Below are 24,358 nucleotides of genomic sequence, written 5' to 3'. Positions count from 1 at the left end.
AATCTCAAGTCAATTAAAAGTATTGGAAGGAAAACCTTTATACTCACTTCATCGTAGAAAACCATTGCATGTTTTGGTGATATGAAATTACAATGTCCATATTGTGATAAACACACATCCATATCAGCACCTACAAAAGATCAAATTTATTACATTGGAAATCATAACTAAACAAAAACATTAAGACAATTCTTTTTTGGTTGCTTGGCTGTTGATTCGTGGGGTTAAATTAAGTTTTCTATGTAGTGTTTTGTAAACTGTTTTTCTTTTCCAACTTTTTTTATATTTTGATGTAGATTTTTCTTTGACTTGTAATATATTTTGATTGTCCTTTGGGTATCATCCTCCTCATTTTTGTCTCATTGATGTATACCACATACATGCGTTTTCTTTCACTTTGTATGTCCAATACTAATTCTTAATGATATATATAACCATGCGTATATGGAGCAGAATGGTGGCTGGAAGCAGGCTTACCAACCACAATTATCGAAGAGCTTAATAAGACGGGGTACCCTAAAAACCTGAATGCAGACCTAATAAAATGCTTCGCTGGGGCGCAGCTTGATACGACCGCAGAGGTCGAACCCTGAACAGTTGGGGCAAGTATGGACACAACATTCAAGCTTGATACAGCTCTGAATTTGGATTGTTATTAAATATTTGACACAGCATAGGTTTCTGACACAGAAAGAATGTGGTCTAAGAACTTGAATTTTTTTAATTTACCTATTATGGTCCAATGTCCAAAATCAAAATACATGGTTAGATTCAGCATATCAAAGAACCCCATATATTCAATTTTTGTTAAAATCAAACAAAGTTTAATTTTGGACCCCAACTTGGACAAACTTGAAAACTGGGCCCATAATCAAAAATCTAAACACATGTTTAGATTCAGCATATCAAAGAACCCCAAGAATTCAATTTTTGCTAAAATCAAACTAAGTTTAATTTTGGACCCTTTGGACCTTAATGTAGACCAATTTAAAAACGGGACTTAAAATTAAAAATCTAAATACACGGTTAGATTTGGAATATCAAAGAACCCCAATAATTCAATTTTTGATGAAATCAAACAAAGTTTAATTTTGGACCCTTTTGACCTCAATATGAACCAATTTGATAGCGGGGCCCACAAATAAAAAATCTAAATTCATGGTTAGATTCAGCATATCAAAGAACCCCATATATTCAATTTTTGTTGAAATCAAAAAAAGTATAATTTTGGACCCCAACTTGGACCAACTTGAAAACTGGGCCCATAATCAAAAATCTAAACACATGTTTAGATTCAGCATATCAAAGAACCCCAAGAATTCAATTTTTGTTAAAATCAAACTAAGTTTAATTTTGGACCCTTTGGACCTCAATGAAGACCAATTTAAAAAACGGGACCAAAATTAAAAATCTAAAAACACGGTTAGATTTGGCATATCAAAGAACCCCAATAATTCAATTTTCGATGAAATCAAACAAAGTTTAATTTTGGACCCTTTTGACCTCAATATGAACCAATTTGATAGCGGGGCCTACAAATAAAAAATCTAAATACATGGTTAGATTCAGCATATCAAAGAACCTCATATATTCAATTTTTGTTGAAATCAAACAAAGTTTAATTTTGGACCCCAATTTGGACCAACTTGAAAACTGGGCCCATAATAAAAAATCTAAATACATGTTTAGATTCAGCATATCAAAGAACCCCATATATTCAATTTTTGTTGAAATCAAACAAAGTTTAAATACTGGACCCTATCTTGGACCAACTTGAAAACTGGGCCCATAATCAAAAATCTAAACACATGTTTAGATTCAGCAAATCAAAGAACCCCAAGAATTCAATTTTTGTTAAAATCAAACTAAGTTTAATTTGGACCCTTTGGACCTCAATGTAGACCAATTTAAAAAACAGGACCCAAAATTAAAAACCTAAATACACGGTTAGATTTGGAATATCAAAGAACCCCAATAATTCAATTTTAGATGAAATCAAACAAAGTTTAATTTTGGACCCTTTTGACCTCAATATGAACCAATTAGATAACGGGGTCCACAAATAAAAAATCTAAATACATGGTTAGATTCAGCATATCAAAGAACCCCATATATTCAATTTTTGTTGAAATCAAACAAAGTTTAATTTTGGACCCCAATTTGGACCAACTTGAAAACTGGGCCAAAAATCAAAAATCTAAATACATGTTTAGATTCAGCATATCAAAGAACCTCATATATTCAATTTTTGCTAAAATCAAACAAAGTTTAATTTTGGACCCTTTGGACATTAATGTAGACCAATTTGAAAACTGGACCCAAAATTAAAAATCTAAATACACTGTTAGATTCGGCATAACAAATAAATAAATGTGATCAAAGATTTTACAAATCTAATGCGCCATACTGTGCAATTAAAGATTACTTCTTGAAATTTTTCAATATTTGAAATTTGAAAAAAAAATAATATTTGAAGAATAATTCTTTTTAATTTCTGAAATCTGAAATGAGAAAAAATTGGCCCCCCACAATTTCTTTTTATCCCCCCCCCCCTTTTTCCCCCCAAAAAATTCTTTCCCTCAAGATATGGTCATAATCTCAATTCAAATTTCCAATGGAGTTGGCAACCATAATTACCCATTTAAATTTACCATAGTGCTAACTTAATCTATTTTATAATAGAATTAATAAAAATATAGTGTCAAATCTTTCATATGGATTTTTTTGTAAAAAAAAAAGATGAAAACATTTGCAGATATTTTTACTGGTCTTCCTTTATAAATATGCATTTCTTTAAACATAATTTAAAAGCAGTGTAAGGGAAGTAACCAAAACGTTGTATTTGGATTACCTCCCTTACACTGTTTTAGATTATCTTTATTGTTCATTAACCATTACTTTATACATAATTTAAAAGCAGTGTAAGGGAGATAATTTCAATGATGTATTTGATTTATCTCCCTTACACTGCTTTAAATTATGTTTTGTACTAAAGTATTTGTCCATTAACCAGGACAACCTTGTTTTTCCCCCTTTTTTGCCCCTAATTCCTAAACGGTTTGAGCCATAACCCCCCAAAGCAAATCCTAACCATCCCTTTGTGGTATGGAAACTTGTAGTATAATTTCAGAGAGATCCATACACCGTTCCACAGTTATTGTCTGGAAACTAGAAAATGCTCATTTTTGGCCCCTTTTTGGCCCCTAATTCCTTAACTGTTGGTACCATAACCCCCAAAATCAATCCCAACCTTCCTTTTGTGGTATTTAACCTTATGGTCAAATTTCAAAAAGATCCATTCACTTAAACTAAAGTTAGAGTGCGAAAACCAATATGTATTCGGACGACGACGCCGGACGACGACGACGACGACGACGACGACGACGACGACGACGCCAACGTCATACCAATATACGACCACAAAATTTTTTTGCGGTCGTATAAAAATTCAAATTTGTACAATTTTTTATACATATATATTGTTTCTTAGATTTCATTCAAATTTGCATACTCTTAAAAAAATCAAAATTAAGACATTTTATAACAAATATTTTATGGAGGTCTAAACTCTGACCTGAACAGTAAATATAAGGACCTGAATAGACCGTACCTAAATAGACATGAAAAGATATTTGTCAAACTGAGAAGATATTTTTTTTATGGCCCTAAATATGCTACTTATATAAATCCCACTTTCAGATGATGAAAAGAAAATTGATATGAAAATTTGTTCTATTTCTTTTTCTTTCAAAAGTTTAATCCCATTTTTTCAGACTAGTTACATCCAATATAGGACAAGAAAGTTTTGATATATTTTTGTCAGATTGGAAAAGTGAAAAAAAGTTATTGCAGAGGCGAGTTAATGTTTAATCTTTTGTATGACTTTGTTATTGACAAGCCTTTACTTGTCAGGGGAAACAACTCTAACTTACCTGTGCCATTAAGTGTTCTGTAGGACATTGGTATTTGCTGGCCTTTACTTTTCAGGGGGAACAAATCTAACTTACCTGTGCCAATATTATGTATTCTGTAAGACATTGGTATTGGCTGGCCTTTACTTGTCAGGGGAAACAACTCTAACTTATCTGTGCTAATATTAAGTGTTCAGTAAGACATTGGTATTGTCTGGCCATTACTTGTCAGGGGAAACAACTCTTTCTTACCTGTGCCAATATTAAGTGTTCTGTAGGACATTGGTATTGGCTGGCCTTTACTTTTCAGGGGAAACAACTCTAACTTACCTGTGCCAATATTAAGTGTTTTGTAAGACATTGGTATTGGCTGGCCTTTACTTGTCAGGGGAAACAACTCTAACTTACCTATGCCAATATTAAATGTTCTGTAAGATATATATATATATTGGCTGGCCATTACTTGTCAGGTGAAACAACTCTAACTTACCTGTGCCAATATTAAGTGTTCTGTAAGACATTGGTATTGGCTGTCCTTTACTGGTAAGGGGACATAATACAGCTCTAGCCTGTACATCTGGATTATCTACAATCAAAATTGGTTTTAATTTCAAACAAGCTAGAATGAAACAAAACCTGCACATTATCTTAATTCTATTTACAGCATAAAAGTTTTACGAAGAAAACGTTTTTTTTGCACCTGTACATACTCTTACCATTCTCTATTTTAAAGCAATCCTAAGTAAATGTTCTGTTATGACAATATACTAACCCAAATGTGAGGAAAATTAGAGAAATACATCTGTTTTCAGCTGCCTGTCTGGTCAATAGGTCAGAAATTTTATTTTTTCTACACTCTTTCTTATCGCAAAATCTAAAACAGTCTGATCCAGATCTGGACTTATTTCCACTAATGCATCTTTTAATTCACACATGCACGACAGAACTTTTGCCATCTCTAATGTAATGACAACTTTCTCACCTGCTTTTAGACTATTTCATCACAAATTAAGGATTCCCATCGACACAAAATGCTATATCTTTAATTTTTTTGCAATTAAATGTTTAAGGATTGATAGTCAAACATTGGCTTGGTTGATTGCTGTTTGCCTAACATCCAGTCTCACATTAAGCCTTTCGAAATACCTTTTAACAAACTGTTGACATGAACTTTGAGATTATAAATCTTACTGAAACAAGAATGTGTCCATAGTACACTGATGCCCCACTCACACTATCATTTTCTATGTTCAGTGGACCATGAAATTGGGATCAAAACTCTAAATTAAAAAGATCATATCATAGGGAACATGTGTACTAAGTTTCAAGTTCATTGACCAAAAACTTAAAACCTGAAGCGGGACAGACGGATGGATGCACAGACCGAAAAACATAATGCCCCTCTACTATTGTAAGTGGGGCATAAAAAAACAATCCATTCTGACCCCTTTCTCTGTGTTTTTGAGACAATACACTGTCTTGATGGAGAAACATGCTATTCAAATCGCTTTATTCCTGACTGATAAGACAAGACAGTTTCTTCAATGAAAACAATCCATTCAGAAAACCTTACTTTTAACTATTGAGACAATAAACTAACCTGACTGTAAAAACCGTCCATTAATTATAAGAACTCTTATTTTTTTTTTACTATTGAGACAATAAACTAACCTGACTGTGAAAACAATCCATTGAGAACTCCTTTCTTTGTGACTGTTGTGGTAACTGACTGTTTGTTAGGAAGGAGCTGTTGTAATCTTTGCCATGCCAATATCTGTATCAACTTTTCATCAAGTTTGCTCAGTTCTATCTCTAAAAAACAATGCTAAATATAACTAAGAAATATCCCATTAATTTCACTCAGTACCTTATTATCAGGTTTTCTGATCAGTCAGGGTACTACTTACACAATTGATTTCAGAATCACCATTTTAAGTGATTTCGGCATTGAAAAATTGTCAATGTTTGACCTTGCTCTATACAGACACATTGACTAATTTTTTTTACAATTTATTTGAAACATCTCCTGCAGGGGTTCAAATTAACATTTGGTACTGGAAGGTCAAGGACCTTTGACACTCCAAACTGAAAGGTCCACAACCTAAATCCCAGGTCCTACATTTACATGAAATATTTCATAACTCAGTAAGATACAAAATTAAAGTGCGTTTGGAGTAAGGTTACTGTAAATTCAGAAATTATTGCGAGGTTTTTATTATTGCGACAGAGTTGTAAACGCAATAATTTAAACTCGCATTTTGAAATATTTTATATGAACTAAACAGGATTTTTCTCAAAATCGTAAAAATTAAAATCGCATTTAAGTCTAAAATGACAAAATCGCAATAATAAATGCACGCAATAATTTCTGAATTTACAGTAGTTTGTTTCATCATACTTGAACAGCATGTGATGTTTCTTTTTTTATATAATGGGCTGTTAAGCGAACAAACAGTTTACAACCTTCAATATTGAAATACTGCTTACACATCAACACTATTTTTGCACTGGATTTCAAGAATAAATTCATAGTCACTGAAGGGTTTCCCATTTTTGCAATACTGTATGCAGTGTTGAAAAGAACCTTATATCTATTTAACTGATCAGGCTTACATTGCTGCTTGACTACATTGTCCAAGTTTAGTGTCTGACAAATAATCTTTAGACTTGAAATTTGGGTCACTTTCATGGATAAGATAAATGCTGGGGTGTCACTTCGTATGTTTTTATTGGGTCTATTTTAAGATTTTGTGTTCCCCTTACTTTCTTTTTCTGAATGGGTAGGGAACTTCTGGCAGTATGTCGTGACATAAGACTAGTTGATTCATCAAAATATAGCCACGGTTCGATCGATTTTCCAGTGGGGCTTAAATGTCTGTTCCCATTTTTCACGATCGCATTTTTGGTCTTTAGTGAGATCTTCATTTGATTTCTTTTGAAGACGTCTGTTTCTATCGATGGGAAGGTTGAATATCCTTCGATATGTTTATGGATAGTCGACCTTCCCATGGATAGAAACAAGTGCCTGTGGTTGAAGACCGTTCATGATCTTCAGGCTTTCTCTTGGAAGACGTGACACCAAAGTGAAACGGACTCAGTTTGTTTCGAAAATGTCTAAATGATTAAATGATTTGTCACATGACTTCTCGCACATATTTATAACCTTGTGTTTCCAAGAAATACAAGGTTAAAAATAACTTTTATCACTCGTCGCAAGGTCAGGGATGAAACATTTTTTTATCTCAATTTCAATAATAATATGGCTTGAAAATGACGATACAGATGGTTAAAAGGGTCAGCAAAGATCATTTTTATTTCCTTTAAAATCGAAGGTCCGTTTAAATCAATATTTGGAATTCGTTTCTTTAAAGTTGTTTCAATCCTTATTGGAACGATTCTAATAACTAAATTGTAAATTAATCGAGAAAAGATCACGTTTACTTTCGATTTTTAAACTAAATGAAAATGGGAAGTGACAAGTGGATAATAAGTTCAGAATGAATCCAGATTCATCTACAGATTAGTTCGTGTTTAACAAAAGGCAGGAAATTATCATTTTTTAAAATTAGTTGCTTAGTAAGAAATATATTTGTCTCTCTTGTTTAATTTTATACTAAATGATTTCGAATTTTACATTTGAGTGTCTATAAATTTATATGAATACTTTCACGCATGCGCAGTAAATAGTAAAGGAAGCACTTGTTTGACTCGTGAAAAGATTTCTGAACGGTTTTGAATAAAGTTCCATCTTTTTAATCGAAATTGTGGAAAGGTTTTGATGAAAAGTTATATCAAATATGTTCATATGACGAAACCACGACAAACGAACTGCAAATTGTGAACGTTGGAAATTAAAACGCGAACTGTCCGGGGGAAAACAATTTTGTTCAAATGACGAAACTACAATAAATGGACTGCAAATTGTGGTCGTTTGACAAATATTGAAATTGAAATGCCGACTGACTGATTTTACTGGAATAAATAATTATGATGGTCAATTATGAGGTTTATTAATAATTAACGGATTACTGACCCATCTGATGGCGATCAGCGGATTACCTGTAATCACAACTTTTAACACCTGTTGTAAACGTTAATTAGCTGAGGGTCATAACTTGTTGTTACATGCGAAAATATTTTTACACTTTCAAAATTTAAGTGGCGAAATTGATTTGAAATACTTTCGTCATTTTGAAAACTGTTTGGTAAATGACGAGCGCTAGCAAAATCACTGGTTAACTGGTCCTTGTGTAAATATAATATCATGCCAAAGTTAACACTATTGACCTACAGCTGCATGTGGCATTAAACATATATACCCCCATCACCATCAACAAATTGCTTCAGTAAGTATTTCAGAAATACTTTTACACAAGAATGGTGTGGCAATATACATATATATACAGTTACCATCAATACCCTGCTGCAAATACAATTGAGTAGTGTAGTTATTTTGACAGTATATACAAACCTACTAAGACATTAAAACACAAGAGCAGTTATTTGTATATTACTTCATTGGCAAAGTTCTGTGGATTTATATTCTTTTCAGATTAAAATTATTGATGCAGTATATTTTTAGAGTTTGTGGCATTGGTGACCCAATGATGGCGTAATCATGTGATGGTATACATACCTCCAGAGCCATCAAGACATTGCTGCAGTGTGTTATTGAGAGATACTATTGCATTGGTGGAGTTTTGTGGATTAGCCGTGGATACCTTTGGCGTTGAGATCGTTATACTTCCTGATGGTTTTGCTGCAAACAAATATCAACATTTATCACGTGTGTTAAATACCACATTCTGGTACCATGTATTTTTTCAGAATTTTTATCTTTTTTTTAATAAACATGATAAATGTAATTGTGTTTTACAAAGTGTTTTTAGAACCATTCCTATGAAAATAGTGCAAAGAAATGTTTTTAAAAAGTTCCTGAATCTAACAATTACCTAAAGATGTCTTAACAATCTACAAGACTGAACTACTTATACTAACAATAACTACCATATTGAAATAATCATTATTTTTCAATGTCTTTATTTTAAACCTGAATTTTAACCTTTTCTGTAATAGGTAAAAACTTTTTGAGTCTCAAATGACAATTTAGAACTTGATATATTGTACAAACAATAGTCTATTGTTGTACAAACACATTTACAAAGCATTGAAGGAATTATTCAATTTGTAGATGACCAGATGCCGATATGTCTTGCAATGATTCATCTAATAATAAATTACTTGATTTTTTTTTCAAGGTTAAATCGTTTGTTTCAACATTAAAAACAAATCTTTTCAACATCTATAGCTAAAGCTATAATATTTTTGCTAAAAAAACAGCATACAAATTTGAATGTATTATGATTTACAATATCAGATGTGTTGAAGTTCAAATGTGCTTAGAATCCAACAAAATAATTGTTCAGAAAGGCATGCAGGAATTTAATTCAGAAACAAATGAACTTATGATTTTATAATATTCAATTATATTCAACCATTAATAAAGACCTTGATAATAAAACACAGAGAAATGTCTCCCCCATGTAACCTAATCTCAATAACAATTGTTGACATCCCATACAGAATGCCCAAGTCCGTCTTCTGAGACAAGTCATGGGCCAGACAAAAAGCAAAGGGGTATGAAAAACTATGAAGTATAATGATGAAAAGTAGCTAAAAGTAACTATCTAGATTTTGGTGTTTAACAACTTTGTATAAAATCCTTTCCCATGTTATTTTGCATAAGGCCTTGATATATGTCAAGGATTGCCAAATAACATTTCCTAATAATGATCAAAAATCTTAGGTGAACATCTATGTTGGTGATGAGAAATTGAAGGCTGGAGGAGAAAAAGTTGATGATGTTCCCTCTACAGTGATCCCTTATAATCTTACAAACCTGAAGGAGGAGCGGACACTGTGATGACTTTAGCTGTAGATGAAGTGGCCACTTTCCCTTGAACATTGCTTACTTTGACTGTTGCTGCCCCTCCTCTAGGAGAGAGAATTGACGTAGGATTGCTGCCACTAATATTTTTACCTGCCAAATTATTGCCTGTTGCCTTGCCCGCTTGATTGGGACCAAGGACTTTAGTCACTACTGAGTTGTTGCTTTTGTTTATAGCACTAATTACAATATTTTTGCCCGAAGGCATCGTCACTGCTGATGATTTGTCAGAATTCCAATTTAAGCGCACTATGTTTGGTTGAGGGCTGTCAACACTATTGCTCCGTGATTTGGCTCCAACATTTTCTAATTTCTGAGATGTGTCAGTTTCAGAATTTATAGCACTTGCCCCTGAGTTGGAAAAAGAGGTTCCAGGTGGATGCAACAAAGATATGGCACCACCTTTACTAATATCTAAAGGTCCATTTGAGAAACAGTCAGGTGAGCTTAATGATCCATTGAATGATGTTCGTTCATTTTCTAACACTGATGTTTTACTATCACTCCCACATATCACATCTGAGACTAAACTGTCATTTGAGGATGAATCCATACTGTCTCTATGTACAACTGGTTGTATTGCAGCAGTGGGTTTCTCTGGTTTAGATGTTGAAGATGCAGACGATGTTGGTTTTGAACCTTCTGAATTTTTCTGTGACCGACTTTGTGCAAGATGACGTGCTATACTTGTTTGCAGGCATACAACAGATGACAACCACTATGGAGAAAAATAAAATATTTAATGAAAAAAGAAAACCCAAACTTTAGTCAATTTTTGTCTCTTTTTTCTTGCAAACCAAAGTATTTTTAAAATACAGTAAGCATTTCATTTTCTTTCATTTACTTCATTTTGTTTGATCTATCATAAGTATATGTATATGCATGCACCAAATTGTGGCACTAAAAAAAAAATATTGTCTTCTTTTATTTCACATCCTATACAATAACACCTGTATTTACTACTCAAACCAAATTGTATCTTTTATCCCGAATATGAATTCTTATTGTTGAATAAAGACAAGAAATCAGGGAGTGTGAAATTAGTTTGATGTTGAATTCAATTTTCACCATGAGCATGATAAAACAAGCTGAAAAATATTCATGACAAAAATATCTATCACCTACACTACTAATTTTCTGTATAATATTTAAAATATAAATGTGGATAGTGTCCACATGTGGACACAGATGATGCCCCCCTTGCATATCATATAGTTATAAAGGGACATAACTGAAGAACGGTAAAAGTGACGCTACCCAAATTTGAACTTGATCTGAGTTTTGTGGTAATAAGCATTGTGTGTAAGTCTCATAAAATTTGGTTGAGGCTAACTTAAGCAGAGAACAGAAACTAAAAATTCAGCAATTTTTCTATTTGTAAACACACATAACTCTAGAACGGTTGTGTATAAGTTTTATAACATTTGGTTGAGACAAACTAAAGTTCAGCAATTTTTATGTTTATAAAGGGACATAACTCAATTATGGTAAAAGTGTTGCCACCAAATTTCGTACTTAATCTGTATTATGTAGTAATAAGCATTGTGTATAAGTTTGATAACATTTGGTTGAGGCAAACTAAAGTTAGAAAAACGGGAACAAGAATTTGTACTTGATCTAAGTTTTGTTGTAAATGAATATTGTCTATAGGTTTCATAATGTTTGGTTGGGGCAAACTTAAGTTACAGAATGGAGACTAAAAATTTTGCAATCTTTCGATTTATAAAGGGGCATGACTCAATAAAGGTTAAAGTGACACTACTCAAATTCAACTTGATCTGTGTTTTATCAGTGGAAGTCAAAATTAAACATTGCATTGTATAAAGCATTGATTGTAGTTGATTCAACTATAATCATGGACAAAGGAAGATAACTCCAATTTTAAAAATAAAATGCTCCGCTGGGCGCAGCTTGATACGACCTCAGAGGTCAAACCCTGAACAGTTGGGGCAAGTATGGACACAACATTCGAGCTTGAAACAGCACTGAATTTGGATTGTGATTAAATATTTGACACAGCATAGGTTTCTGACACAGAATGAATGTGGTCTAAGAACTTAAAATTTTTTAATTTACCTATTCAAACCATATCATTATTATTTGCTTTTATATATAAATCAGAAATAACCAATTTAAAATGGAAAATTTTAAAGAAAAAAAAAGGAACCCCCCCCCCCCCCCAATTTTTTGAACCCCCTTATGATTCATCACCCCCAAACTCAATCCCAGCCTTCTCTTTGTGGTATGGTACCTTGCAGTACAATTTCAGAGAGATCCATACACTGGAACACAAGTTATTGTTTGGAAACTAGAAAAATGCTTGTTTTTTGGCCCTTTTTTTGCCCCAAATTCCTAAACATTTAGGGCAATTACCCCCAAACTCAAACCCAGCTTTCCCTTTGTGATATGGAACCTTGTAGTACAATTTCATAAAGATCCATACACTTGAACACAAGTTATTGTCTGGAAACTAGAAAAATGCTTATGTTTGGCCCCTTTTGGCCCCTTATTCCTAAACGTTTTGGGCAATTACCCCCAAACTCAATTCCAGCCTTCCCTTTGTGATATGGAACCTTGTAGTACAATTTCAGAAAGATCCATGGACTTACACACAAGTTATTGTCATGAAACTAGAAAAATGTTTGTTTTTTGCCCATTTTTTGGCCCCTTATTCCTAAACGTTTTGAGGCAATTACCCCCAAAATCAATCCCAGCATTCCCTTTGTGATATGGAACCTTGTGGTACAATGTCAGAAAGATCCATATACTAACACACAAGTTATGTCTGGAAGTTACAAAAATGCTTATTTTTGGCCCCTTATTTCTTAACTGTTGGTACCATTACCCCCAAAATCGATCCCAACCTTTCTTTTGTGGTATTGACCCTTATGGTAAAATTTCATAGAGATCCATTCACTTAAACTAAAGTTAGAGTGCGAAAACCAATGTGTCTTGGGACGACGACGACGACGTCATACAAATATACGACCGCATAATTTTTTTGCGGTCGTATAATAACTTGATATTTAGAAGAAAATAAAAATTTTAATTTTTCCATTTATAAAGGGGCATAACTCTAGAACGGTTAAAGTGAGGCCACCAAAATTCAAACTTGATCTGTGTTTTCTGGTAATAAGCATTGTTTATAAGTTTCATAACATTTGGTTGAGGTAAACTCAAGTTAAAGAACGGAAACCAAATTTGGGACGGACGTACGTAGACGGACAAGGGTAAAACTTAATGCCCCCACCGCTACGGCGGGGGCATAAAAAAAATGAAATGGATTGATTGTAATTGACACACCCAAATTTAATCACAGTTTCTAATCTTAAGTTTGAACTATCAATTCATGTCAGGATAACTAATCTACAAAGCTTACATCTTCTTCCTCTTCAGGAGTAATTTCTGACAACCTTTCTTGACCAGGCTGGGTGGTCTCCCCTAGATTGGAACATAAAGGTTCTGTAACTCTGGGTAATAATGCTGGTGGATTGAGATAATGATCTTTTATTGCCTGAGGAATCTGTAAATAAAACATTATAATATAATATGAATCACTGAATCTTTAACATTGTATATACTTATAATACTGTTATTTACAAGTTGTGCTTTTTCCTATCTTTATTGCAAGTTCATTTATGTAACTTTTGTTAGTCTACCGAAGTCAATTTTTTAAGCCCCACTTATTCATGTGCCTGCCTCATCAGTAGTTGTCTTAGGTTATATCTTAATAATTTTTGTTATTTGAATGATTTTGTTTTGATGGCAATCTTTGATAGTTTCTGTTTAAATGCTTTACAACTGTTTATATCCCGAATGAGGGAGCTTCACATATTGCATATTCAGTGGTGGACCTCATTTCTAACTGATATTAAGGAATCGGTGTTGGGGACTTCATTCTTTCCCTCTTTTAGATTTAAAGTTGTTGTAAATACTGTGCAAAGACAACACAGGAACATAACATATTTCATGTATTGTAACGTAAAGACTTTGTGACATTTTACTTGTATACTTGGGCATTGCAGATCAATACAATTTATAATATGTAGAACGTCTTCTTTATTTCTTCATGTATTCTTGACAAAAATAGCTTCACACATGGCATTACACAACTCTCTATCAGGGCTATTCCATTAAAATGTATGTGGGAGGGTAGGAAGGGAAGTTTAATTATTGAATGTGGGTCATGGGTCTTTTTTCAGTATGCGTCTATTACCATTATGCAAAATTATGTAAAAAATGGTTCTTGGTTGTAGGGATATTTTGAAAGTCCCTTCCTACCCTCCCACATACATTTTAATGGAATAGCCCTCACAGATGACCATATACTACAGACTCATCACAGATGACCATATACTACAGACTCATCACAGATGACCATATACTACGGACTCGCAGAAACTTGGACCTGTCAATCCTGACTGCCAAATTTTCTTCAGGTCCTGCCCTTTAAAGGTTTAGTACAGTTCTGATTATTGAACTTCACTTAATTGATAAAATTCTTATTTAATTTACCGCAGTTGTTTTCCGTAGTGGATGTTTAATTTTGATTCTAAATGGAGGATTTTTTCTGTGAGCCTTCTTTAAAAAGTCAAGTTTTATTCCATCTTGGTTTATATGACCACTAAATCTGTTCCAAAGTTTTATTCTCTCTGAATAACTAACAGTCTGTAGTAGGTTCTGATCCTGAAAAGAACACAAAAATTGTTCCCATAAAATAAAGCAATTTTAGTGCTTTTGAGGAGCATTCTATACATTTATAGATTGAATTCACAAATATTTAATTAATTGTATCACTGGAAGATATTCAAATGCAGTTGAGCAAGTTCCAAATTCTAGAAATCAAAAATACCTCCTTATTTGATATTTAGAATGAGAAAATATATATCTATAGGATGCACACTAACCACTGTCCATTTGTGATGTACATCTAATTGTGTTACACATTTATTCTACAGTTTCGTATGAGTTATCTTTCTTGTATCATAAAATTAATCATTAAAATGTTTCCCATTTTTTCTATTTTCTCACCTATCATGCCTATTGCAGGAGAACTGTGAAAGATGGAAGATACTTTATCAAAAATGTAATAATTTTTCAACTTCTTAAGTGCTATCTTTACACAATGTAATAGTGAGCTCAATCTACAAGAATAATATGTTAGTATGGTAAAATGTCTTATAGTGGACAGTAAGCTTGTGAGCTAACACATTCAAAATTCAACTCCACCCACAAAAGAAGTGTCATTCGTATGATATCATTTGTATGGTCCTGAATATGTTTTTTTTCACATTTGCCATGTTTTGTTTAAAACCCATTAATCGATCAATCATTAGCTGGTGTTGTTTCAGTAATGACTGACCCTCTGATAGTTCCTAGCAATAACGCTTTTACTGATTGAATAACATACAACAAAATTCTCTGGATGATTTGGACATATCCATCTCACAGTTGGCAGGGATGTCATTGGTGGGTCCAGACAATCCATATGGTACAGTAGAGGGCAATAGTCACATTGGACCAATGGCCCAACTCTACAACTCCTGAAATAATAAAATGTTTAGATTATGTGACATTTAGTATTATAGGGGGGCTTTCAATTGATGTGACATCATAGGTGAGACTTTTAATTGATACGACATTTAGTTTCATGGGCAGGGCATTCAATTGATGTGACATTTAGTTTCATAGGTGGGGCATTCAATTGATATGACATTTAGTTTCATAGGCGGGGCATTCAAATTGACAATGGACAGTAGCTTTGCAAATTACACTGTAATTCAATTAACAGTAAAGAGCAAATTAAAGTGCTTGTGAGCACTGAGAGTAAAGATTTTCATTAATTTTGCAGTGGCAACTAAAAATTAAAACATTATATTGCATTAAGCATTGGAAGGTTCAGCTACAATTATGGACAAAGGTAGATAACTCCAATTTTAAATATTACTTTAACAATGACATCATTGATATTTTTAGAGCAAATACTTAAATAATACAACATGCATAATGTATGTTCATTTCTTGACAAGTATGGTTATAAACATTCACATTATTTTGTAACTTAAATACCTGAGTGTATATTTCATTGATACAGTTCTTAAAATTTTCATGGATCAAACATAAATAATGTTGTACTGAATGCACTATTTTTTTTTATCTCAAAAGTAGTGATAAAGTTTGGAAAACTAATAGCTATCAAGCCAGCCCAATGAGGGCTTTGATTGCATGAATGCAACAGAAATGACAGAAGTTATGTTAAACAATATAAAATAATACTGCCTTAGCCGTTGGATAAAAATCTATAACAATGATATTGGCTACACAGCTGAAATTCGGAAACTGCTAATTTCTCAATCAATACCTATCAACCATGTTTTTAGCTGACAATGGAACCAACTCATTGTCTAATTGGTGTGCCAGTTTCTTACCTATCACTCATGTAGCATGTTTAAAATGGTAATAAAACAATCCCATTTTCTAATTCATGTGCCAGTTTCTTACCTATCACACATAAAACATGTTTTAGCTGGTAATGGAACTATCCCATTGTCCAATTCATGTGCCAATTTCTTCTGTGTATTCCTATCTCGTCCCCACCATTTCCTCTTACTAGACCCTATTAAATACATTTTAAAATTGAATTCAATATTGAAAATGTTCACTGGAAACATAGAGATACTTGAGATAGCATCAAATGTGCAATATGACTTTCATCACTGAAACCAGAGTTACTTACAATTAATTGATTTGTAGGTCTATACATGTTAATGTATTCACTACATTAGTTCTTAACAAAATAACAAGAGTTACAAACCTGGCATATTCATAGTTGGAGCAGTATCTTTGGGGAGTTCAAACTGTGTTGGATTCATGAGCTTTGCAGCTCTAGCTAAAGTAAATAATGGGTTTTTGTCCTGTGCTATTTCAACCTCCATGTCCTCCATAAGTTCCAGAGCTGTATTTTTTGATGAACGAGATTTCTTTGGCTTGTTACTCTGAGTACTGCTCCCACTGTTAACTGAAGAAGTGTCGTCATCCTTCTGTAAAAAGAATTTTTTTTACGTAAATCATTGCTGCTGATCATCATGAACAATTCAAATAAACTGCTTCGCTGAGCGCAGCTGGATACGCCCCGCAGAGGTCCAACCCTGAACAGTTGGGGCAAAAATGGACACAATATTCAAGCTTGATACAGGTCTGAATTTGGATTGTAATTAAATATTTGACATATTATAGTTTTCTGAATAAACGTAGTCAAAGAACTTGAAATTGGTTATATGAATTGAATTTATATTCAATTAAAGATTTCTTGCTGTTGTGCAATACACTGTGCTGTTGCGCAATACTTAGTAAATCTGTTGTCAGACTATAAACAAATAAAGTTCAATTTCTTCTCAATGTCATATTTGAAATTTATGAAAATCAATAGGGAGATTACATCAATAGCTATAAATAATTCACCAAAGTTTCATGAGAACAGCTGAAAGCATTTTTGAGTTATTGTCCAAAAACTGGAAAATCCCCCCTTTTTTAATGAATAAAACACCATAACTCAGAAATGTAAAATCTAAAATCTATAAAATTCTAAAGGGAGCTTACATTAACAGATATAAACAATTCACCAAAGTTTCATGAGAACTGCTGAAAGCATTTTTTAGTTATTGTCCGAAAACTGGAAAATCACCCTTTTTTAGGAATAAAACCCGAAAACTGGAAAATCACCCTTTTTTATGAATAAAACCCTGTAACTAGGAAACGTAAAATCTAAAATTTATAAAAATCGAAAGGGAGCTCATGTCAATAGATATAAACAATTCACCAAAATTCCTTGCAAGTTGGTGAAAGCATTCTTGAGTTATTGTCGGAAAACTGGAAAATCCCCCCTTTTTTAATGAATAAAACACCAAAACTCGGAAACGACAAATCTAAAATTTATAAAAACGAAAGGGAGCTCACATCAATAGATATAAACAATTCACCAAAGTTTCATGCATATTGGTTAAAGCTTTTTTGAGTTAATGTCCGACATGTTGACGACGGATGGACGGACAGACAGTCAACGGTATACCATAATACGTCCCATAAACGGGCTTTTAAAAACCTTCATAACTTTTAGGGTTAGATGATTCAATGGTTTATTTAGAATTGATATGGGACTGAAAGATACACAGACCAGAAAACATAATTTCTCTCTGCTATCATAGGGAGGACATAAATAAATTATTTTGTCTTGGTAAGGCCAAATAAAAATATCTGTGTGGTTCCAGTTACCTCACCAACCTTGGTTTAAACCCCCCCCCCCCCCCAACCCTAGAACTTTTTTTTTGCATTTCTAAAAAATAAATTTTGAACAATCCTATTTTTGTGGAATATGAATTTCAATAATTAAATTCACAGAGTTTTGTCATCTGAATTCCAATTAGAAGTAGCCACTACGGCTAAAAATGCAATAAATTCTTAACAGAATGCCAAAAAATAGACTAAAAACATAACATGTCTGTTTATTTTATAGCCAAACATATAAAATGGCGAACTTCAGGTAGGAAGTGTATAATACTGAAATCTGCTACAACTAAAATGCTGTGTAAATAATACATGTACCTTAAATGTTATCATATAATAAAATGCTTCGCTGGGCGCAGCTTGATACGACCGCAGAGGTCGAACCCTGAACAGTTGGGGCAAGTATGGACACAACATTCAAGCTTGATACAGCTCTGAATTTGGATTGTGATTAAATATTTGACACAGCATAGGTTTCTGACACAGAAATAATGTGGTCTAAGAACTTCAATTTTTTTAATTTACCTATTATGGTCCAATGTCCAAAATCAAAATACATGGTTAGATTCAGCATATCAAAGAACCCCATATATTCAATTTTTGTCGAAATCAAACAAAGTTTAATTTTGGACCCCAACTTGGACAAACTTGAAAACTGGTCCCATAATCAAAAATCTAAACACATGTTTAGATTCAGCATATCAAAGTACCCCAAGAATTCAATTTTTGTTAAAATCAAACTAAGTTTAATTTTGGACCCTTTGGACCTTAATGTAGACCAATTTAAAAAACGGGACCCAAAATTAAAAATCTAAAAACACGGTTAGATTTGGCATATCAAAGAACCCCAATAATTCAATTTTTGATGAAATCAAACAAAGTTTAATTTTGGACCCTTTTGACCTCAATATGAACCAATTTGATAGCAGGCCCACAAAATAAAAAATCTAAATACATGGTAAGATTCAGCATATCAAAGAACCCCATATATTCAATTTTTGTTGAAATCAAACAAAGTTTAATTTTGGACCCCAATTTGGACCAACTTGAAAACTGGACCAAAAATCTAAAATCTAAATACATGTTTAGATTCAGCATATCAAAGAACCCCATATATTCAATTTTTGTTGAAATCAAACAAAGTTTAATTTTGGACCCCAACTTGGACCAACTTGAAAACTGGTCCCATAATAAAAAATCTAAACACATGTTTAGATTCAGCATATCAAAGAACCCCAAAAATTCAATTTTTGTTAAAATCAAACTAAGTTTAATTTTGGACCCTTTGGACCTTAATGTAGACCAATTTAAAAAACGGGACCCAAAATTAAAAATCTAAATACACGGTTAGATTTGGCATATCAAAGAACCCCAATAATTAAATTTTTGATGAAATCAAACAAAGTTTAATTTGGACCCTTTTGACCTCAATATGAACCAATTTGATAGCGGGCCCACAAATAAAAAATTTAAATACATGGTAAGATTCAGCATATCAAAGAACCCCATATATTCAATTTTTGTTGAAATCAAACAAAGTTTAATTTTGGACCCCAATTTGGACCAACTTGAAAACTGGGCCAAAAATCTAAAATCTAAATACATGTTTAGATTCAGCATATCAAAGAACCCCATATATTCAATTTTGTTGAAATCAAACAAAGTTTAATTTTGGACCCCAACTTGGACCAACTTGAAAACTGGGCCCATAATCAAAAATCTAAACACATGTTTAGATTCAGCATATCAAAGAACCCCAAGAATTCAATTTTTGTTAAAATCAAACTAAGTTTAATTTTGGACCCTTTGGACCTTAATGTAGACCAATTTAAAAACGGGACCCAAAATTAAAAATCTAAATACACGGTTAGATTTGGCATATCAAAGAACCCTAATAATTCAATTTTGATGAAATCAAACAAAGTTTAATTTTGGACCCTTTTGACCTCAATATGAACCAATTTGATAGCGGGTCCACAAATAAAAAATCTAAATACATGGTTAGATTCAGCATATCAAAGAACCCCAAGAATTCAATTTTTGATGAAATCAAACAAAGTTTAATTTTGGACCCTTTTGACCTCAATGTGGACAAAGTTGATAACGGGGCCCAAAAATCAAAAATCTAAATACATGGTTAGATTCAGCATATCAAAGAACCCCATATATTCAATTTTTTTTTTAATCAAACAAAGTTTAATTTTGGACCCCGATTTGGACCAACTTGAAAACTGGGCCCATAATCAATAAAATGCTTCGCTGGGGCGCAGCTTGATACGACCGCAGAGGTCGAACCCTGAACAGTTGGGGCAAGTATGGACACAAAATTCAAGCTTGATACAGCTATGACTTTGGATTGTCATTAAATATTTGACACAGCATAGGTTTCTGACACAGGATGAATGTGGTGTAAGAGCTGGAAAAAATTTAATTTACCTATTATGGTGGAATATCCATAAACTAAATTGTTTGTTAATTTCAATATATCAAAGAATATGTAGAATTCAATGTTTGATGTAATGTAATAAAGTTGAAATTTGGACCGTTTTTGTTCAATGTGGACCAATTTGGTAACATGTATAAATAATCAAAAATCTAAATACATGGGAGCCCATTTAAATACATCATAAAGGTATTAAAATAGAAAGTGACATCATAGTCATGGCTAAAAATAAACAAAAATCCTTAATCAGCAACATTTAAAGTAATATCTAAAAATAAAATTCCTTTGTAACCATAAAAGCCCATTTAAATACATCATAAAGATATTTAAATAGAAAATGACATCATAGTCATGGCTAAACATAGCAAAAAACCCTTAATCAGCATCATTTAACAGTAATATCTAAAAATGGAAATTACATCATAAAGGTATTAAAATAGAAAATGACATCATAGTCATGGCTAAAAATAAACAAAATCCTTAATCAGCATCAGCAACATTTTATAGTAATATCTAAAAATAAAATTCCTTTGTAACCATAAAAGCCCATTTAAATACATCATAAAGATATTAAAATAGAAAATGACATCATAGTCATGGCTAAACATAGCAAAAAACCCTTAATCAGCATCATTTAACAGTAATATCTAAAAATGGAAATTACATCATAAAGGTATTAAAATAGAAAATGACATCATAGTCATGGCTAAAAATAAACAAAATCCTTAATCAGCATCAGCAACATTTTATAGTAATATCTAAAAATAAAATTCCTTTGTAACCATAAAAGCCCATTTAAATACATCATAACAGATATTAAAATAGAAAATGACATCATAGTCATGGCTAAACATAGCAAAAACCTTAATCAGCATCATTTAACAGTAATATCTAAAAATAAAAATTTCTTTGCAACCATAAAAGTAAAATAGAAAATGACATCATAATCATAGCTAAAAATAAACAAAAATTTTTTTTATTGGCAAATTTTAAATGGAGTTTATTATACTAAAACAATAAATTTGCAACCATAAACATGATAAAACCCCATTTAAACACATCATAAAAGTATTAAATAATTCAACTACATCATAAGGCTATAAAAATAGAAAATGACTTCATAGTCAAGGCTAAAGGTAAACAAAAAACCTTCATCAGCAAAATTTTATATTGGCAAATTTCCAATGAAGTTTATTACACTAAAATTGTTGGCAAATTTCCAATGCATTTATTAACAATAAAGTTATTGGCAAATTTCCAATTTACATAATTTAAAAGCAGTGTAGATGAGATATTTAAATGAGTTTGAATTACCAACCTTACACTGCTTTTAAATAATGTTCTTTACTCAATTATTTGTCTATTAAAATGGAAACCCTTGTTTTTTAACCTTTTTTCCCCTTATTCCTTAAACATTAGAGCCATAACCACCACCACCCCCCCCACCCCCCCCCCCCCCCCCCAATGCCAATTATTACTTTCCAATGTAACTTAAATTTCCAATATACATAATTTTAAATTTCAATTCCTCATGATATATAACCGTATCATTATTATTTTCTTTCATATATAAATCTGAAACAACCATCTTTAAATGGAAAATTTTAAAGAAAAAAAAGGAAAAAAAAAATCCTACCTCCCACACATTTTTTCAACCCCCTTTTGATTCATCATCTCCCACCTCAATCACAACCTTCAATTTGTGGTATGGTACATTGCAATACAATTTCACAGAGATCCATACACTTGAACACAAGTTTTTGTTGCAAACTAAAAAAATCCTTATTTTTGACCAATATTTGGCCCCTTATTCATAAATGTTTGAGCAATTAACCCCAAAACTCAATTCCTACTTTCTCTTCGTGATAAAAAATAACTAACTTAAAATGTAAATTTTAAACAAAAAAAAAAGAAAAAAAAAAATTACCCCTTTTTTGACCCCCGCCCCCCTTATGATTCATCACCCCCACCCCCCTTTCCCCCCAAACCAAGCTCAATAACAGCCTTGCCTTTGTGGTATGGTACCTTGTAATACAATTTTAGAGAGATCCATACACTTGAACACAAGTTATTGTCTAGAAACTAAAAAATGCTTATTTTAAACCCCTTTTTAGGCCCCTTATTACTAAACGTTTTGGGCAATTACCACAACACTCAATTCCAGCTTTCCCTTTGTGAAATGGAACCTTGTAGTAAAATTTCAGAAAGATCCATACACTTACACACAAGTTATTGTCATGAAACTAGAAAAATGCTTGTTTTTTGCCCCCTTTTGGCCCCTTATTCCTAAAATTTTGAGGCAATTAACCCCAAAATCAATCCCAGCATTGACCCTTTGTGATATGGAATCTTGTGGTACAATGTCAAAGAGATCCATATGCTAACACACAAGTTATGTCTGGAAGTTACAAAAATGCTTATTTTCGGCCCCTTTTTGGCCCCTAATTCCTTAACTGTTGGTACCATAACCCCCAAAATCAATCCCCACCTTCCTATTGTGGTATTGAACCTTATGGTAAAATTTCATAGAGATCCGTTCACTTAAACTAAAGTTAGAGTGCGAAAACCATTGTGTATTCGGACGACGACGACGACGACGCCAACGTCATACCAATATACGACCTCAAAATTTTTTTGCGGTCGTATAAAAACAGGACCCAAAATTAAAAACCTAAATACACGGTTAGATTTGGAATATCAAAGAACCCCAATAATTCAATTTTAGATGAAATCAAACAAAGTTTAATTTTGGACCCTTTTGACCTCAATATGAACCAATTAGATAACGGGGTCCACAAATAAAAAATCTAAATACATGGTTAGATTCAGCATATCAAAGAACCCCATATATTCAATTTTTGTTGAAATCAAACAAAGTTTAATTTTGGACCCCAATTTGGACCAACTTGAAAACTGGGCCAAAAATCAAAAATCTAAATACATGTTTAGATTCAGCATATCAAAGAACCTAATATATTCAATTTTTGCTAAAATCAAACAAAGTTTAATTTTGGACCCTTTGGACATTAATGCAATTTGAAAACTGGACCCAAAATTAAAAATCTAAATACACTGTTAGATTCAGCATAACAAATAAATAAATGTGATCAAAGATTTTACAAATCTAATGCGCCATACTGTGCAATTAAAGATTACTTCTTGAAATTTTTCAATATTTGAAATTTGAAAAAAAAAAATATTTGAAGAATAATTCTTTTTAATTTCTGAAATCTGAAATGAGAAAAAATTGGCCCCCCACAATTTCTTTTTATCCCCCCCCCCCCCTTTTTCCCCCCAAAAAATTCTTTCCCTCAAGATATGGTCATAATCTCAATTCAAATTTCCAATGGAGTTGGCAACCATAATTACCCATTTAAATTTACCATAGTGCTAACTTAATCTATTTTATAATAGAATTAATAAAAAATATAGTGTCAAATCTTTCATATGGATTTTTTTGTAAAAAAAAAAGATGCAACATTTGCAGATATTTTTACTGGTCATCCTTTATAAATATGCATTCCTTTAAACATAATTTAAAAGCAGTGTAAGGGAAGTAACCAAAACGTTGTATTTGGATTACCTCCCTTACACTGTTTTAGATTATCTTTATTGTTCATTAACCATTACTTTATACATAATTTAAAAGCAGTGTAAGGGAGATAATTTCAATGATGTATTTGATTTATCTCCCTTACACTGCTTTAAATTATGTTTTGTACTAAAGTATTTGTCCATTAACCAGGACAACCTTGTTTTTCCCCCTTTTTTGCC

General features: G+C 32.5%; 1 protein-coding gene across 3 annotated transcripts in view; it reads right to left on the bottom strand.

Annotated features, from left to right (window-relative positions):
- Window positions 1-24,358, bottom strand: part of LOC127710529 (PHD finger protein 12-like) — a 48,075-nt gene that overhangs the window by 7,381 nt on the left and 16,336 nt on the right. For 2 of the 3 annotated variants that reach the window (XM_052216457.1, XM_052216459.1), the window contains 10 exons: window positions 16,673-16,898; window positions 16,360-16,474; window positions 15,269-15,401; window positions 14,374-14,544; window positions 13,238-13,381; window positions 9,811-10,576; window positions 8,548-8,670; window positions 5,583-5,723; window positions 4,402-4,497; window positions 48-130 (listed from right to left, as the gene is read on the bottom strand). In XM_052216457.1, coding sequence (XP_052072417.1) covers window positions 48-130; window positions 4,402-4,497; window positions 5,583-5,723; window positions 8,548-8,670; window positions 9,811-10,576; window positions 13,238-13,381; window positions 14,374-14,544; window positions 15,269-15,401; window positions 16,360-16,474; window positions 16,673-16,898 — 1,998 coding nt within the window. The remainder of the gene's footprint in view (window positions 1-47; window positions 131-4,401; window positions 4,498-5,582; window positions 5,724-8,547; window positions 8,671-9,810; window positions 10,577-13,237; window positions 13,382-14,373; window positions 14,545-15,268; window positions 15,402-16,359; window positions 16,475-16,672; window positions 16,899-24,358) is intronic. The other variant, XM_052216458.1, reaches the window with a different exon arrangement.

Source organism: Mytilus californianus, unplaced genomic scaffold (assembly GCF_021869535.1).
Source record: "Mytilus californianus isolate M0D057914Y unplaced genomic scaffold, xbMytCali1.0.p SCAF_8, whole genome shotgun sequence".
Classification (NCBI taxonomy): domain Eukaryota; kingdom Metazoa; phylum Mollusca; class Bivalvia; order Mytilida; family Mytilidae; genus Mytilus; species Mytilus californianus.
Note: the sequence above shows the minus strand (reverse complement) of the source record. Positions and strands in the feature narration are given on the sequence as shown.